Genomic DNA, 18,216 nt, shown 5'->3' on the forward strand with positions numbered 1-18,216 from the left:
TTGTTAGAGGCTGACATGGCAATATGGGAGGCATGATATAGCAAGTGGTAGGTAGTGCACCATGGCAATAGAGCGAACATCTAGCAAAGCAAAGATAGAAGTGATTCGAGGGGTGGTCATCTTGCCTGCAAGGTTCTCAGAGTTGTCGAAAGCTTGATCCTCGTAAGCGTACTCAACAGGTTCCTCGTTCACGAACTCGTCTCCCGGCTCTACCCAATACAAGAACACGAGCAATGGAACCACAATCAATCACGGGAAATGCACAAGCAACATGATGCAATACATGAATGATATGCACGATATGATATGCGATGCGTATGCGTGCTCCGGGAGGAAAATGATGAACAAGGCAGTAACTTGGCAAACCAAGCATGCCACTGGAAAGATGAGATGATTTCGGTCGAAATCGATATAAAGATCACCGGAAACGGATGCACGGTTTGCAAATGGCAAGCAAAACAAGAATGACACGAATCTGCGATTAACAGCAAGATAGCACTTAGAATGCAACAAGTAACAATGCTACAGCACTCCAACGTATCAACAAAGTGTATGGCAGCAATCTACAGGAGATGCTTGACAAAAGATGAACACTGAGCTACGGCTAGATCACAACATAACAGCTCAAACAATCTTGGCAAAAGTGTAAAAGATAACAGGTTCGCAGACTTGGTGAAATTACTGGACATGGCAGAAAACAACATCAGGTGAAATTAAAGACTTAGAAGATTTCGGGGTCTCGGGAAAAGTCAACCTTCGGTCAAAACAGACCGAGATCGGCTCGAGGGAGCTCGGGCTCGTCGCCGGCACTGGAGCTGCGGGAGGAGACGACGGCGCTCGACCGGAGGGAGAGGAAGGAGGGAGAGGGCGGCGGCCGAAGGAGAGGAGGCGACCGGCGATCGGGCGGCGGCGCGGCGAGGCGGCGGGGCAGGCCGGCGCGGGAGGCAGGCGGCGGCGGCTGCGGGCGGCTCAGGGCCCGGTCGCGGCGTGGGCCGGCCGGCCTCGGGCCCGGCCGGCCGGCGGTGCGGGGAGAGAGAGGAGGGCGACGTTGCAGTGCCGGATTGGCCGGGAGCGGCGGCGGATCTGTCCGGCGACGTACGGACACGTCCGGCGGCGCCGGAGGGCGATTTTTAGGGTTGGACTGCGAATGTATTTCGGGAGAGGTGCATATATATAGCTAGAGGGAGTTAGGAGAGTCCAAATGAGGTGCGGTTTTCGCCCACACGATCGTGATCGAACGACCTACAGCATGGAAGAGAGTTTGGTGGGTTTTGGGCTGTTTAGAGAGGGGGTTTTGCTGCAACACACAGAAGGCATCTCCGGTTACCCGGTTAACCGTTGGAGTACCAAACGACCTCCAAATGGAACGAAACTTGGCCGGTGGTCTCCCGGTGGTATACTAGGGCCACTTGACAAGCCTCGGTCCATTCCGAGAATGTTTGACACCCGCTCACGAAAGAAAACAAGAGGGGTGCGCCGGAGGCGATGGGAGCGCCGGATTGCAAAACGGACAACGGGGAAAATGCTCGGATGCATGAGACGAACACGTATGCAAATGCAATGCACATGATGACATGATATAAAATGCATGACATGGAAAAAATGCAAAACAAAAGACAAAACCCGACCACGAAGGGAATATCATAACACATAGCCGAAAATGGCAAGAGTTGGAGTTACCAATATGGAAAGTTACATCCGGGGTGTTACACACAGCCACCCAGATATGGGTAAATACACGTAAGCATGGACACATCTAGAGGGTGGGAAATGGTGAGAAAATAAACATCTGGTCTGATGCATGGGTGCCAAGTATAGCGGACCGGAAAATTATTACCCCCCGTGGGCATGGTATCATCTCAAAAGTATGTGACCTTATCGACCCGGTAACGGGGCAATGTGGCGAGGAGTTAGTGAATGAGACATTTTCGCCTGCGGATGTTCAACATGTTATGGCTATTCCAGTTCCCACAATATTTTTTGAAAGATCAAGTTTTGCCGGCTTCGTTGATTTAGCAGGGAGCATGCGGTAAACAAGTGATCAAGTGATCAGTGGGAGGGAACAACCCACAAATGAGATGGACGGTTTTGTTGCATGGAGTTTTAACAAAAATGGTGTGTTCTCTATCCGCTCTCGAGTGAAATCATCAGCACAACAGAAAATTGAGGCTTACTAATGGAGTGGAGTCTATGGGTCCCAATGGAATTTGAGACAAAATCTGGAAATTACACTGCTCTGCCAAAGTTAAGTTTTCCTTTGGGGAACACTTAGAGGGACTCTTCCCTGCCGTGTTAACTTGACAATTCAGCATATCAAGGCCTTAGGACAATGGCCGGCATTGGCGGAGCTATGTGTTGAGCTGTAGGGCCCTGCCATGTTAACTTGGCAATTCAGCATATCAAGGTCTTAGGACAATGGCCGGCACTGGCGGAGCTATGTGTTGAGTTGCAGGGCCATGCCCCCCTCCCAGCCCCTAGATATTTTGTGAAGAAACACTGTTTTGGATGACACAAATTAAGAGAAATAGAGTATTTTGCCCCTCTAGAAAATTATATTTTGCTATTTGCTTCCCCAGTAATCCCTCGCTAGCTCCGCTACTGATGCCCGGTGTGCAACATAGGAGCGGAAGATGTCAGACACCTCCTTTTTAGATGAAGGAGAGCTTCAGAGGTTTGGCGTCTATTAGGGCTTGAAGAAATTATCGATAAAGCATGTGGTACTGATAGAGCAGGAGAACTGGTTCTTGATTTTCTGGTCCAAACTCCAGCACAAGAATTTGAGCTCCTCAGCCAGGTTAATTATTCATGAGTTAGTGGCCATTACTCCGTGGTACATTTGGTGGGAGAGGAGGAGAGTTGTTCACGGTGAAGTAACATAAAATGCAAAGCAGATGGTATCATCTATCCGAGCTATTACTGCTAATTATGTTGCTTCTTTGGCGCTCAAGGCAACACCTAAGGTGGATGGATGGTTGAAGCCCTCGGCAGGTGCTGTTTTACGGGACAACTCCGGAAACTTTATAGTTGCGGGCAACTGGAAAATCGATACATGTTAAGATGCCCTCTCTGCTGAAGGGATGGCTCTAAGGTGGGGGTTATAACCATGGGTTGCAACAAATTGATGTCAAACTCTGGTAATATCGAGATGTTAAAGACAATGAACAATGGAGGTCATTCTTTGGGAATAGTGGCTACTATCTTTCATGATTGTTATAATCTGGCTTGCGAGTTTCCATGTACTTATTTTGATCAATGTAATAGGATAGCAAATGCAGTTGCTCATGAGTTGGCTAGAATGGCTATGAGTTTTCCTTTGTCTGTTTGGATAGATGATGCTACACCAAAGCTAACCCTCTTTCGTTGAACGATGTAATAGTTATCAAAAGCTAATAAAGAGAGGGAGTTATATTTATTAAAAAAAGCACAACGAGAGTCCCAGACACCATGGTAAAACATTAACAATTTTTTTTAGATTAACGACTAAACAGATAATGATTTCTCACCGCCGCATATATGACTTGGACGGGACAACGAGGGACCAAGCGACAACAACTCCACAGCCAAGCCGTTGTTCAGGCGACACAACCCTTACTCCTCCCGCATTTCCTGGTCATGAATCGAATGGAATGTACATCAACGACTTCTCTCCCATCGCCGGATGGCGAGTGGGTCTCGAAGTCAACCGCCAGGTACCCATATATTTGCACCGAAACAACACGCCTCGACAGATCAAAATAACCATCTTAATCCACCGACATTCTATCCCCGTATGAAGAATCAAGCATCATGGCTTCTTCAAGCGAGGTGTCGTTGCAGCAAACGACACGTCCACCGTATTAACAAGGCCAACATGATCTGTTACGAACACGAACACTCATGATGGTGACCTGGACCGTTTCAGGAAGTAGCTGAAAGTTCAGCTATACGGTGCAAAGTTTGTGAGTTATTTACGCAAAACCACCACATTTGGGGCTAGGGCAACAACTTAGTATCAGATTTGTGCTAGGGCACAAAAAACCACCAGAATTGCACCTAATGTGTAACACGGAGCACTGATTGTCAAATTTGCTCACGAAAACAGTCGTTCTGACCTATTGGGCCCACCTGTCAGGCTGACGTGGCGAGGACTAATCCAAGTCAATATTTGACCCGCTGAGGTGGACGGGGGACCCACCAATCAGCCACCCATCTTCTTTCTCCTATTTCTTCTTCTTCCTCGTATCTTCCCTCCCCTGCGACAGTTGGTCTGAAGGCAAGCGCGCGGACGTATTGACGGGAGGTGCCCATCTCTATCTCTATCTCTCTATCTCTACCTAATAATAAAGGGGCTATTGCTTCTTTCCACCATAATTTCATCCGTTTTTCGTCCGTCCACCTCGCCGTCCAGTTTCGTAAGTCATCGGTTAACTAAAAACGTTTAGATCATTGGGCTTTTTGGGCTAACGAACCCACCTGGGTAGCTGGGTCACGGTGCTGCTGCATAGGGCTCGTAGGAGAAAGCCCAGTCCTAATTTCTCTACAACCCCCAAGAGATTTCTGTATAAATCGCTCCTTTTTTTCCTAAAGAAAAAAATCCCAATCCTACTTCTCTACAACTCCGAAGAGATTATATTATAAATCAGAGCAGAACAACGGAATCGATCGGTTAAATTTGACTTCGATCAAAGCACGCCTTCAACTTTCGAGCCATGTGATGCTCCGTCGGCGGCCCGTGTGCTAGCGGCCGTCTGCATCAACCACGCGCCGGAGCACCACCGGTGGCACCATCACACCTACGATGGTAGGCGCACGTTCGTGTTTCTTGCAGCCAACAAGAGCCGCACATACCTCGATGTCGAGGTCCTCGGGCAGCCCACATGCATCTGGCAGCGTCGAGGTCGTCCGGTTCTTGGAGTACGTCCGCGACGCGTTTCATGCCACGCCCGGAGGCGTCTTCGTGATGAAGCCGTGTCCCGCTTCGTGCGGCAGTTCGCGCACAGGCTGTAGGCGAGGCCGAGCTCCTCTGCCGCTTTAAACGCAGTGGTGAGCGAGCATTGCGTCCGTAGACGAGAAGGACGAGAAGGCGCAGCCGGAGGAAAGCGCGCAGCGGAGGAGGCCACGACGGTCCTCTTGGAGGCGCACGTGGTTGCGGCGCCACACCATGGCCGTGATCCCCGTGGATGGGATGATGTGCCTGAGTGCCTGACTGCCTGGTTTTGTTCGGCGTGTGGATGGCAGTATGCCATGAGTTCAGCTTCAGCTGCATGCAGCTGTAAAGTATATTAGTCTGAGATCGTATTTACGTACTACATTATGGGACCGAGCGGTAGCTATTATGTCCAGTTGCATGGTTCTCTTGTCAGCATACTGTCCATCAAGAGCCTCTACGTCGTCTTATTGTGCCAGCTAGCTAGATCCATCTATTATCTCCAGTGTATTATTATTGCGAGGTCCGTCTGTTCTTAACCCATCTGCACATGATTTCTCTTTTGTATTGCTTCAGTTTTATCTTCTAGATCATCTGAATGATTTTCGCATAAACAGCTGCGAGTGGTGCAAGGTACCCCTATCTTGCACCTATTTTTATCATAAAAAAGCTTGCATGCTATTCTTGATTTGATTTATTTTTTCATGTGCAGTTTCAATTTGTTATTCGTTCAAAATGACATGAAAAAAAATGTCCTATAACTGAGTTGGATCTTCGGTCCAGCACGACACATTGTTTTTAGCGGAATAAATGGTGACAACTTCACTGCATATGGGTGTAATATTAATTCTCATGTTTCACGCTGACTTATGTACCAATTTTTTTGCTAACATGAATTCTTTTTGGCTGTATTTCATATCGCTGTATAAGAGTAACATCTTCAGTCACCAAACATGCATGCAAGCATAAATGTGCATGTAGGTAAAATATTGATGTTCATTTTGGTTGAATATTAATTCATGTGTTTTCACTAGATATAGGTGACCGCATGTGGAAGAATGGCAAGGTGTGCGATCAGATGACCTGGATTTGTGGCGGGTGGGTGGCTCTCGACTGGAACATCACCGACGCAATCGATAGTAGGTTGGTCACTAACCTAAATGTTTTCAATTGCAAAATTAATTTTATTCTTTTGTGTATTTTTTTTTCTGATTGACAATAGCAGTTTCTGATGTTGTATTAAGATTCCAACAAGAATCTATAAAGGGCCTGGGAGCAGAAGAAAAAATGACAATGCAAAGCAGACTTCCGATACTACTAATAAAACGCCTCCATCAAAAGACCGAAAAATACACATACAAACAACCAAACATTGCATGCCAAGGAGCTTTATTCTATTTAGAACTTAAGGTACTTGATCATTTGTTCTAAGTTCATTAGTACGATCATTTTTTGTTTTGAATGATTGATAAATAAGCACATATTTGTTCAGTGGTATATATTTTTCTGCCGTTGCAACGCACCGGCATATTTCTTAGGGAGAAAAGGGAGGAGGCGCGGGTAGGGCCAGCCGGCGGCGGCCACGCCGCGTGCCCATATAGCTCGTTGCCCAAACTGCTGCCTCACCGCCACCCATGGCGTCCGCCGCCACCACCTCCACCCCCTCTATCTTCTTTTCTATTCGGCGGTGGCGGCCGCGCCGCGCGCCTCTTCGGCCCGTCGCCCAGACTGCTACATCGCCGCTACCCATGGCGTCCCCCGTCCCCCACCTCCACCCGCGTCTCCCAGGTCAGGGTCCACGCCGCGCCGGAGGTGGAACGCCCCCGGCTTCATCAAGTTCCAGGCTGACACGATGCACAGCTCACCAAGGGCCTCGCCGCGCTGCTCGTGCTGGCTCGCTGGTGCGCTCGCGAGGGATGTCGCCATGGCGCGGTTGGAGTTCATCGAGATGCTCGGGACCATGCACAACACTTGGGGGCCGGCGATGATCTCCGTTCTTCCCGAGAGCAGAGCACCCATGGCGACGTCTGCGGCCAGCAGGCGAGTGCTCAGGGCGCGGGAAGCACGGGGCTGCTCTCCGGAAGCCGCTCTCTTGTCGCCCAGAAGGTGCTCGATGGAATGCCCCATCGAAACATTGATATGAAGGAGACGACCTTCTAGTCAATGACAGGTGGGGACCAAGTCTTATTTGCCACATCAGTTGGTCAAATTTTTGGTCTTCGTCACATCAGCCCGACAGGTGTGCCCAATGGTGAGAAAAACTGTTTTCGCGGCCAAATCCCAGCATCAGTGCTCCGCGTTACGCATTAGGCGCAATTCTGGTGGTTTCTTGTGCCCTGGCTTGAATCTGGTACTAAATGATTACCCTAGTCCCAAGTGTGGTTGTTTTGCATAGATAACTCAAAATTTGTTGAACCATTGCGTATCAAAAGGACTAAGACTTGAGTGATTAGTGCTCTTTTTTTGACACATAAACCTCCTCTTTATTAAGTTGCTACAATAGTAGCATCAGAGACAATCAACGGTAAGACTTCCCGGGGGGGGGGGGGGGGATCCAACCATACATCAGGAGGGGAGAACTTAGCTAGCCCAGCTAATTCATATATTGTTCAGGCCTAGCATTGCCTCCTTCTTTTTCACTCATGTTTGTGATTTCATTGAAATCCCCAATAATCCCCAATAATCATCCACGGTCCAGTATTACTTGCATGGATGTCCCTCAAATAATTTCAAGAGAAATGTTTCCTCTCCCAACTAGGTTCTCCATAAAACCCTGTAAGCCGCCAAGATGGGGCATTCCCATTCATCACAATACCATCTGTAAAATTATCCGAAGAGTAATTCAAAATCACTTCATTTATTAAATTATAGAAGAGTACAAGACCTCCAGCCCGCCCATCACTGTGCACTAGGTGGAACCGCTCAAAACCTAGCTTAACTCTCACAGACTCCGCCTTTTCATTATTCAAATGTGATTCTGACAAAAAGATCACATCGACTTTCAAATGCTCTTGGGTATCCAAGAGTTCACGAACTGCCGTGGTCGAAAACAGACCACGACAGTTCCATGCTAGGGTTTGTTGGAAATATGCCCTGGAGGCAATAACAAAATGGTTATTATTATATTTCCTTGTTCATGATAATTGTCTAATGTTCATGCTATAATTGTGTTATCCGGAAATCGTAATACATGTGTGAATACATAGACCTCAACATGTCCCTAGTGAGCCTCTAGTTGACTAGCTCGTTGATCAACAGATAGTCATGGTTTCCTGACTATGGACATTAGATGTCATTGATAACGGGATCACATCATTAGGAGAATGATGTGATGGACAAGACCCAATCCTAAGCATAGCACAAGATCGTGTAGTTCGTTTGCTAGAGCTTTTCCAAATGTCAAGTATCATTTCCTTAGACCATGAGATTGTGCAACTCCCGGATACCATAGGAGTGCTTTGGGTGTGCCAAACGTCACAACGTAACTAGGTGGCTATAAAGGTGCACTACGGGTATCTCCGAAAGTGTCTGTTGGGTTGGAACGAATCGAGACTGGGATTTGTCACTCCGTATGACGGAGAGGTATCTCTGGGCCCACTCGGTAATGCATCATCATAATGAGCTCAATGTGACCAAGTGTTTGGTCACGGGATCATGCATTACGGTACGAGTAAAGTGACTTGCCGGTAACGAGATTGAACAAGGTATTGGGATACCGACGATCGAATCTCGGGTAAGTAACGTACCGATTGACAAAGGAAATTGTATACGAGATTGATTGAATCCTCGACATCGTGGTTCATCCGATGAGATCATCGTGGAACATGTGGGAGCCAACATGGGTATCCAGATCCCGCTGTTGGTTATTGACCGGAGAGTCTTCTCGGTCATGTCTGCATGTCTCCAGAACCGGTAGGGTCTACACACTTAAGGTTCGGTGATGCTAGAGTTGTAGAGATATTAGTATGCGGTTAACCGAAAGTTGTTCGGAGTCCCGGATGAGATTCCGGACGTCACGAGGAGTTCCGGAATGGTCCGGAGGTAAAGATTTATATATGGGAAGTCCTATTTTGGCCACCGGAAAATGTTCGGGATTTTTCAGTATTGTACCGGGAAGGTTCTAGAAGGTTCCGAAGTGGGGCCCACCTGCATGGGGGATCCACATGAACGTGGGTAGTGGGGGCAAGGCCCCACACCCCTGGTCAAGGCGCACCAAGATCCCACCTTAGAAGGAATAAGATCATATCCCGAAGGGATAAGATCAAGATCCCTAAAAAGGGGGATAACAATCGGTGGGGAAGGGAAATGATGGGATTTCTTTCCCCCACCTTTGACAACGCCCCAATGGACTTGGAGGGCAAGAAACCAGCCCCTTCCACCCCTATATATAGTGGGGAGGCGCATGGGAGCAGCACCCCAAGCCCTGGCGCCTCCCTCTCCCTCCCGTGACACCTCTCCTTCTCGCTGAGCTTGGCGAAGCCCTGCCGAGATCCCCGCTGCTTCCACCACCACGCCGTCGTGCTGCTGAATCTCCATCAACCTCTCCCTCCCCCTTGCTGGATCAAGAAGGAGGAGACGTCTTCCCTAACCGTACGTGTGTTGAACGCGGAGGTGCCGTCCGTTCGGCGCTCGGTCATCGGTGATTTGGATCACGACGAGTACGACTACATCAACCCCGTTCACTTGAACGCTTCCGCTCGCGATCTACAAGGGTATGTAGATGCACTCTTTTCCCTCTCGTTGCTAGAAGACTCCATAGATTGTTCTTGGTGATGCGTAGAAATTTTTTAATTTCTGCAACGATCTCCAACAGGGTTTTCATTGCTTCCGGCGATCCTCCATCCTGGAGGTCGCCGATATGTTCTTGGATCGTGTCATGTCATCATCTCCTTGGTCCATAGCTGATTCCGAGCTGTCCGGCTCCTGGTTATCCTTTACTGTCTTCGTTCTTTTATACTCCTTCCTCGGTGAAACATACACAGGTGGAAGGGGAGGGACCTGCACCTTATCCCTGATGATTAGTGCTTGCGTGCCCTCTGACCCTCCACCAACCACAGCAGCCTCCAAAACATACACATGTGGAAGGGGAGTGATTAGTGCTCTATTAGCCTCTCTAGTGTCACCCTTCACCTTGAGTCCAATCTCGAAAGAGACGGGGTCAACGTAGATGATTGTGCGCGATGGGCCAGTGAGCGGCAAGAATGGATCCTGCAATGCAAGCATAATAATCGTTTGGGGGCGACTTAATTAGTAACTATTTGTGACTGGGCCGTAGCAAATCGAATGCAATGTAACTGGGGGATGAGTAAAAGAGGAAGAGGAAGACACGTACATCTTGGGGGATGATCTGACAATTTTCCCTTGAACGGCCGAAGAGAAGGTTACGGTTACGGTCCACGCTGTCTCGGGCGCGACATCGCCATACACCTCCAAGGGAAATGAGAGAAGGCCGCGCCGCAGCTTCATGACTTTGATCGAGTAGATCTGCAGGGTGCTGAATACACCGGGCATTCGTGGCATGGGTTCTAATGTAAAAGTAGCTGCATGCACCAAACAAGCAAAATGCACGTCATATACCTAAATCTTGATCTGATCAGGTCTTGTAACAAATGCTTCTATCCGATCAAGCCCATGAATCATCTTATTGACTGGTTGATGGGTTTCTAGTTGTTCCATGGAGGGAGAATAAGGAAGAATATTACATGGAAATCAACATTCAATTTTTTTCATGGAAACCATATTTGAAAGTTTTTAAAAAATCTAAAAAACACAGGATGTTAAGAGGGCCATATTTTATTGCCATGCAAAATTCTAAGTTGAAACATATTACGAGACGTGAGGTATGTAAAAACGAATTCAACAATGAATAGTAATGTTACTGTTCGGCACTATTCAATGATAATTTTGTTATTTTCATATATAGCTCACTTCCATTAATGTGTTTGAACTTGGAATTTCGCATGTTAATAGAACATCATCCTCTCATATTTTTCTAAGATTTTTTCAAAACTTCAAAACATCTTTTATGTGTGGTTTTCACTGGTTTCACCAAATGTTGATTTCCATGTGATATTCTCTTGGAGAATAAGTATTTGATTCAGCTGGCTGTAAATAGTTATATAATGTGATGTTTGATTATACAATCTGAAAGATGAAAATCACATAGGATAGAAATAGTATCCTGACTCCTATCTTCGAAGTCGCCGGATCGGCTGCGCACTAGATATATCCGGTTCTCACGGTACTGTTCCATCTCCTCCAACTCCATATCCGTGACTGATTTCCACCCGGTTGTCCTCCACGATCGCCGATGGACTCCTCCGTGGTCTCCTCCATCGAGGTTTCCCCCTCGTCCGTCTCCTCCTTTCACTCCTCTATGTCTATATCCAGATCCGTCGTGGTTTTTTTTTTCGAAAAGGGGGGATTCCCCGGCCTCTGCATCAGAACAATGCATACGGCCATCTTATTGAACAAATAAATAGGTTCCAACAAGGTCTTAAAGTCTTCAAATGAAAATAAAAAGGAGCTCACACAGAGCTAAAAGGGCTAGAAGACAAACTAGCCAAATAAAGGACGCCACAACCGGCTGGCAAAAGAGAGATAGGTAAACTAATTGCCTATCCTATTACATGACCGCCATCCAAACCGGTTGAAGATATCCCGAGCTACCATCTCCCAGCGAATAGATCCAGTAACCAAACGTTGCATGGCCTCCGTCGGAGTGAGTAGCGAACACGAACGGATCAACGCCGTGGCTCGGAAAATAACCTGCAAAAAATGAATGCGTGTTGTCCTGTTGAAAACCAAATCATTTCTGCAATTCCAGAGTGCCCACAACAAGGCACAGACTCCTACGCGAATATGTCTCGCTAATTCGGGCTCTATCCCGTTAAGCCACGTTCCAAATAACGTGTTGACAGAACTCGGTGGAGTAATATTAAAAGCAATATGGACCGTCCGTCATAAAACTTTGGCTAGCGGGCAATCAAGAAAAAGGTGTTTGATCGTCTCATCCCGATCACAGAAACTACACCTAGTAGGTCCTGTCCAATTACGCTTTGTCAAGTTGTCCTTGGTTAAAATAACTTGTTTATGGACAAACCACATAAACACTTTGATTTTCAAAGGGACTTTGACAGCCCAAACATGTTTGGAACTAGGAATCGAGCTTGAATTGATAACATCTAACTGTAAATACTCCAGACCTAGTAACTTTCAGCGTAATTCATCGGGTTGTTGAGAAAGCTGAACCTCCATCAGTCTACTTACTAGATCCGCCGTGGTTTATCCGCCGGTGTTGCTGGACAAACCGTGCTCCATTCGTCGGCTCTTCTCGCAGGCATCCAGGTCACCATCCTCTTCCATCTCGCTCGCTGCCGCAGTGTCGAGGTGCTAGGGATCCTTTTGAACAGAAAAATGTTTTTTAAATCATTGCGAGAAAAACCAAACCCGGAAGAAAAAGGGTAAAACCCGAAAAAGCAAGAGAAAAAGAAAGGAAGAAAAAAGACGAAAAAGAGAAGCAGCAGCAGCGCAAGGAACCGCCTACTGGCCCGGCCCAGCTCACCTCGCCTGCGGGCGTGGCCTCAACTATTTGACGCCCGTTTGACGCCAACGGGCGTCAAATAGGACTTACCGTATCTGAGACGAGGTCTCGCTAGGAACTCTTGTCTGACACGAAGGAGGGGTGTCGATCGTCCGTGTCGCAAAAGCTAATCACCTGTTCATCTCGTCTCGCTGCTGCCATCGTCTTCCCCCGGCAAAATTTTCCGTTCGTCCAACTCCATCCCAGTCAGAGTAGAAAATCGAGTCTTTGCCCTCCTGCTCCAGGCGAGGGGGCTGCGAGATTGAAGGTCGATCCGTAATCGATTCCTACCGGTGGTACGGTACGGAAGCAAACCCTAGCCCGTTCGCATCAACTACCAGATCGATTTGCAGAAGTCCATGATTGTTACTGCGTGCGGAGAAATAGTCAGTTTCTATGATTATTTACTGAAAATATATATCAAATGATCATCGAGGTCGTCCACCGTGTGATGATTTTATTGCCGACCAATTGATCGATTCGAGTTGAGCCCTTTGGGATACGTACGTACACGATGAGTAGCAGCAAGAGGATGATGGCCGATGTATCCGGCGGTGGTTGGCTCCCGGACGAGATGATCATGGAGGTGCTGCTGCGGCTCCCCGCCAAATCCCTCCTCCGCTTCCGGGCCGTCTGCCGCTCCTGGGCGGCGCTCTTCTCCACGGAGCAGTTCCGCGGCCTCCACATGGCGACCCCCAAGGCAGCGCCGCCCAAGCTGCTCTTCGTCTCGCCCACAGCAACGTCCGACTCCTCGACGGAGGTGTGCTCAGTCTCCCTGTCAGCAGGCCCCGAAGATGACCTGAAGCTCTTCACCCTCGACTCTGCCTGCGGCGACTCGATGCAGCTGCTCATGCCGGCACCCTGCCATGGCCTCAACCTTCTGTTCGACGCCGTCGCGCCGGCCTACTACATCTGCAACGCGGCCACACGAGCCGTCACACGTCTCCCACCTTTCCCTCGCGGGTTCAGGCATGCATCTGCCGGGCTGGGGTTTGATGCCCGGACAAGAAGGTACAAGGTGGTCAGGCTAATCGGAGGGACACACGATGACATCGAGTCCGTCAGGTGTGAGGTGTACACACATGGAGACCACGTAGGTGGTGGTTCTCCTATGGATAGCTGGAGGCCGCCCGCCGGCGGAGGAGTGCCCCTTGGATTGCGCAGGTTCGCGGGTGCTGCTGTTAGTGATGCACAATTTCACAATCTACCGCCTGTGTTTGCAAACGGCTCCCTACACTGGTCGCTCCACCCTCTCTCCTCCAAAAGGCCAAGGGCTGCTGTGATATCATTTTCTCTTGCAGACGAAACCTTCAGTTTCATCGGACCGCCGCCGTTCTGGACATCGCCCGCACCCTTATTGGCATCAGATCCAGAGAGCATCCCCTATCGCAACGCGGAATTAGAAGGGCATCTTGTGCAGATGGATAACCAACTATGTATGGTCCGAGACCTTCGATATGATGGTAATACCGGTGGTTGCATTTTGGAGATCTGGAAATTGTCGGACCGTAGCTCCGGTGCTTGGTCACTGTATCATGCCGTTCATTTGTTCGGGCGTGTGGCGAGAGATCTATGTCGGCCGGAGGTTATGAGAGTTATCGGTTCCACTAGCGGCAATGGCAGGTTAGGGAAGAAGATAATCATCATTACTAGCGAGCACATAATGTACGATGAGTTTCGGAAGAAGGCTCACACCTATGACCTTAGCTCTGAATCTCTAGAGACCATTCTTTCAATCGAGGAGACACACGCATCACTTGAAGGCGTCACTCCAAGTTCAAGATTTAGTTTATTTGAAGAGAGCCTTGCTCCAGTGCATCGATTTGCTGAGCATGCTTGATCAATTGTCCTCCATACGACATCGCTTCTAGCCTTGAACCGCTTTCATTTTGTTCGAGGAAGGCCCGACCTCTCTATGATGTACACTTCTTAGCCAGAGTGCTCTCACACACATTTTGCAATGTTGAAGCTTTGGTACTTTGGTGCGTCCACACTACTGCTATGTGGTTTCCACAATTGTAGTCTTTGTTGTTGTACAATCATGTGAAAGATAGGTGACGTTCTGTTGTTTGGTTTAAGGTTGCCCCTAGTTGGGGAGACCGAGAAGAGAACCAATAGAAAAGCGATACAAATGGTTGTGACTGCTTATTTGATTATTAGTCATTCATTTCCAAAATCTTAGGCGCCTACGCTTTTTCAGAAACTTGTTATTTTATTCATTTAGCTACATGTTTTTGAAACCATACAAACTTGTTATTTTATTTGTTTTGTACCAGATAATTTCCTGGTCGTTCTTAATTAGAAAATAGTAGAAGAAAACCAAATCTATGAGACACCCACGATGGATCATCGTGTAACTGAAAATTTATGAAAATTTAGAGCACCATTGAGCAGTGGCGGAGCTTCATGGGGCCAACCTAGGAGGTGCCCCCCCAACTCAAAGAAAGATTGTGTATATATCATTGTTTTGGACCATTTTTCACTAAAAATCAGCATATATTGATTTTGTTTGCCACGCAGCCAATGCCCCCCCCCCCCCCCCCCCAATGATTTTAGCGCAAGCTCCACCACTGCCACTGAGAGATATGGATGGGAAATGCACGCTCACACCAACCAGGATCACCACAACTTTTTTGTCTCCATCACTTGCCATCGTCATCTTATGCCACACCATCACCAATTTCAATAAAGAAAGAAAAATATTCATGTTGAATGGTAGATTCAACAACTAACTGAAAAGGCTATTTGATATCTCTTGTTTTTTTATAACGGAAGAAACGCCTTGAGGGACCACACCTTATTATAGTTGTTGGTATGTTTTGTAAAAACATGAAGTTGAAGTTTAGTTCAACTTAGAAATTTATCATGGTCGAGGGGTAATTTTATTACCTCAATCAAAAGGTCATCACAACCTGTATCCGCTCCTCACCCCTTAAACCAAACACTCAAATAGTTATCCCCAACCACCTTTCACATCCTTCCAACCAAACAAAATATTGATTCATCTTACCCAGCCAATCAAAAGGAAAAAATGACTATCCTAACCAGTTGGTCGGGGATACCTACAACCATCCAAACATACCCCAAAGCAAACACAACCTTAATCCCGAAAGTTGATTGTACACAACATCTCAAAACAGGATCATAGTAAATTGATCCATGAATTTTTTTTGTAAAAAAAGTAACCCAATAAGCGGATGAAGATTGCTATTGGGTCCCTAGCAGCTCCCTCAATAACCCTGTCTCGTCGTCCATGGAGACAACATTACTTGGATGGACAAACTTCCATAGCACCACACCATGGACTTTGTGTTGCCTCCCATCTGGTATCTTGGCCAAGAGGAAGAAGATTGGCCACCTTAGACGAGAAGATTCAATGGCATGTCATAGACAAACTGGCAATGGATCAATGCAGCAGGCGTCGTACCTTCTCTCAATGGCAAAATTTCAAAGAAAAAGTTCGGTAGGCCAAGGTAAAGAAGAGCATAAAATTTTAGGCATTAGTCACTACTGTACCTTTTGTTCTCACTCAATTTCCAGCCTATATACAAACAAGTTACCGGCAAGATAGTCATCTTCTTTGTTTCAGTGATCTTCATACACTCTTCTAACTTACTACACAAACTTGTTTCATTGATCTTCATACACTCAAACACAGTTAACAAAAAAAATAAGCATTAGGTGTGAATTCTCAAATAAAAAATATCTCTTTATAGTCTATTTCCACATATAAATTGGTAAAAAATGCATTAATTATTATTAGTTTAACCAATGGACAACATAAACACACTACCCATGGAGTAATTAAAAATTACTAGTGGCACCATTGTCAAGAGGTGAACATCGAGATCTGCTCAGCGTTGTCAGCAAACTGGCAATCCTGGTTGGTAACACAACGGACTGCAGCAGTGAGGTAGGGGTCGGAGGCATCTGGATGGTACAACGACATGATCCCAAGGGCCAGGGACATGACTGGCCGACGCATAGGCTGAAGCCCGAAGAAAAGGGCGGGTGGCACCATGGCGAGCTCGCGCAGAGCCGTGAAGCAGGCATCAAGAAGCAAGCAGCCCCGGAAGGGCGGCGTCGTGGCAGTACAACACAGGAGGTGGCAGCGGATGACAAGGTCGAGAGGTGGCACGCGCATAGTCTTCCATGTGTGCATTTAGCTGCGAGGAGGCTGTGCGATCTGTGTGGATATGGGATGGTGGTTGGCTGCACGCCGCGATATTTGCGCCTGCTTGAGCTGCCAACGGTGCTGACGTAGTCCTGGCCGGCTAGCGGCAACTGCTCCTGTGCACTCGTGCGAGACCTTGGAGGCTTGGCTCGATTTGTAGTGCAAAGTGATGGACTGGTTCAGTGCATATGTATATAAAAATCACAAAAATCATGGGCGGGCCATGGCCCGGTTCGGCCCCAATGAAGCTCCGCCCCTGCCTTATGTACAATAACCATTGATGACGAGCACCTTTCCCGATTTGTAGCCATCATATGTCCCTCTCTCCTATGCTCGTCTTTCACCACTGTGTCGCCCTTGCGACCAGGGTGTGAGCCGATGATACTAATACAAATCAGGAACCAAACGTGTTTATTCAAGGAGTCGCCAACATTGACCTCCTGCGTGCGACTGACACTCAACCAACGCAACCAAGAATACAACCGTCGTTGCTTGGGTGTGGTTGTGCACTCTACACCGGCATAACGCTATTCAACATAGTATTTGCGGCTCCTCAGCACTTCTCTCACGTATCCACATTGGATGTACATCACTCTTGTAGAAGATTAGGGATCAAGAGGGCTCTGGTTCTTTAAAAAATAATTCCTAGTGGGAGAGCTGTCTCGAAGGGGTCCTTCCCCATACCCGAAATTGGAGACATTTACCATCTCATTGTTTTTATAAACCTCGTCAAATCGATCCTAAGGAGAACTAGATGGGTGAGCAGTGAAGGCATCGCGAGAGCACTGTTTACCAACCCTAGCTGCCACCACCACCAAAGGTCTCCCTCACGCAAGAGGAGTGTGGACGTGTCCATTTTTTCTTTATGTTTTTGTTTTCCCGACAGCATCGGCGATGTGGTGGAGACGATGACATGTTGGAATAAGGTATATCCGGCCTCTTCCTACCTCGACGATGTCCGATCTGGCATCAATGAGTTTGTGTCACCATATCTATTGGCTCTCTTATCTTGGCAATTGGTTTGTTTGTCGAAGATAGAAATTGACCGGCCATTGGTGCAGTGACATCGATGTCTTCCTTAGTGATGTTCGGTGGCATGGACCGGTTTCTCTAGCTCTCTAGACCGGTGGTGATGGATTGCAAACCTATACTGCATGGGGTGATGCTTCAACCGCTGTTTCTTCTGTCATTTCTAGACCCCGTCTCAAGAGGCGAATGATTATTACTATCTGTAAAATCTTGTACAATGAGCACATTGTTGGAAATCGTAGCATAATTTTAAAATTTTCCTACGCTCACCAAGATGCATCTATGGAGTATACTAGCAACGAGGGGAAATGAGTGCATCTACATACCCTTGTAGATCGCGAGCGGAAGCATTCCAATGAACGTGGATGACGGAGTCGTACTCGCCGTGATCCAAATCACCGATGACCGAGTGCCGAACGGACGGCACCTCCGCGTTCAACACACGTACGGTGCAGCGACGTCTCCTCCTTCTTGATCCAGCAAGGGGGAAGGAGAGGTTGATGGAGATCCAGCAGCACAACGGCG

The 18,216-nt window shown here is 47.6% G+C and overlaps 1 protein-coding gene across 1 annotated transcript; it reads left to right on the forward strand.

Moving 5' to 3' along the window:
• The first annotated feature begins 12,575 nt into the window (after positions 1-12,575).
• LOC123100433 (F-box protein At5g49610-like) lies at positions 12,576-14,532 on the forward strand. The gene has a single exon (XM_044522372.1). It carries the CDS (start codon positions 13,003-13,005, stop codon positions 14,326-14,328), a length of 1,326 nt encoding a protein of 441 aa, XP_044378307.1. The 5' UTR covers positions 12,576-13,002; the 3' UTR covers positions 14,329-14,532.
• Positions 14,533-18,216: the final 3,684 nt, after the last annotated feature.

This window comes from Triticum aestivum, chromosome 4D (assembly GCF_018294505.1).
Source record: "Triticum aestivum cultivar Chinese Spring chromosome 4D, IWGSC CS RefSeq v2.1, whole genome shotgun sequence".
Classification (NCBI taxonomy): domain Eukaryota; kingdom Viridiplantae; phylum Streptophyta; class Magnoliopsida; order Poales; family Poaceae; genus Triticum; species Triticum aestivum.

What these genes read in the sequence shown, in the direction of transcription:
- LOC123100433 (XM_044522372.1), top strand. Translation starts at nt 13,003, where the DNA reads ATGAGTAGCAGCAAGAGGATGATGGCCGATGTATCCGGCGGTGGTTGG.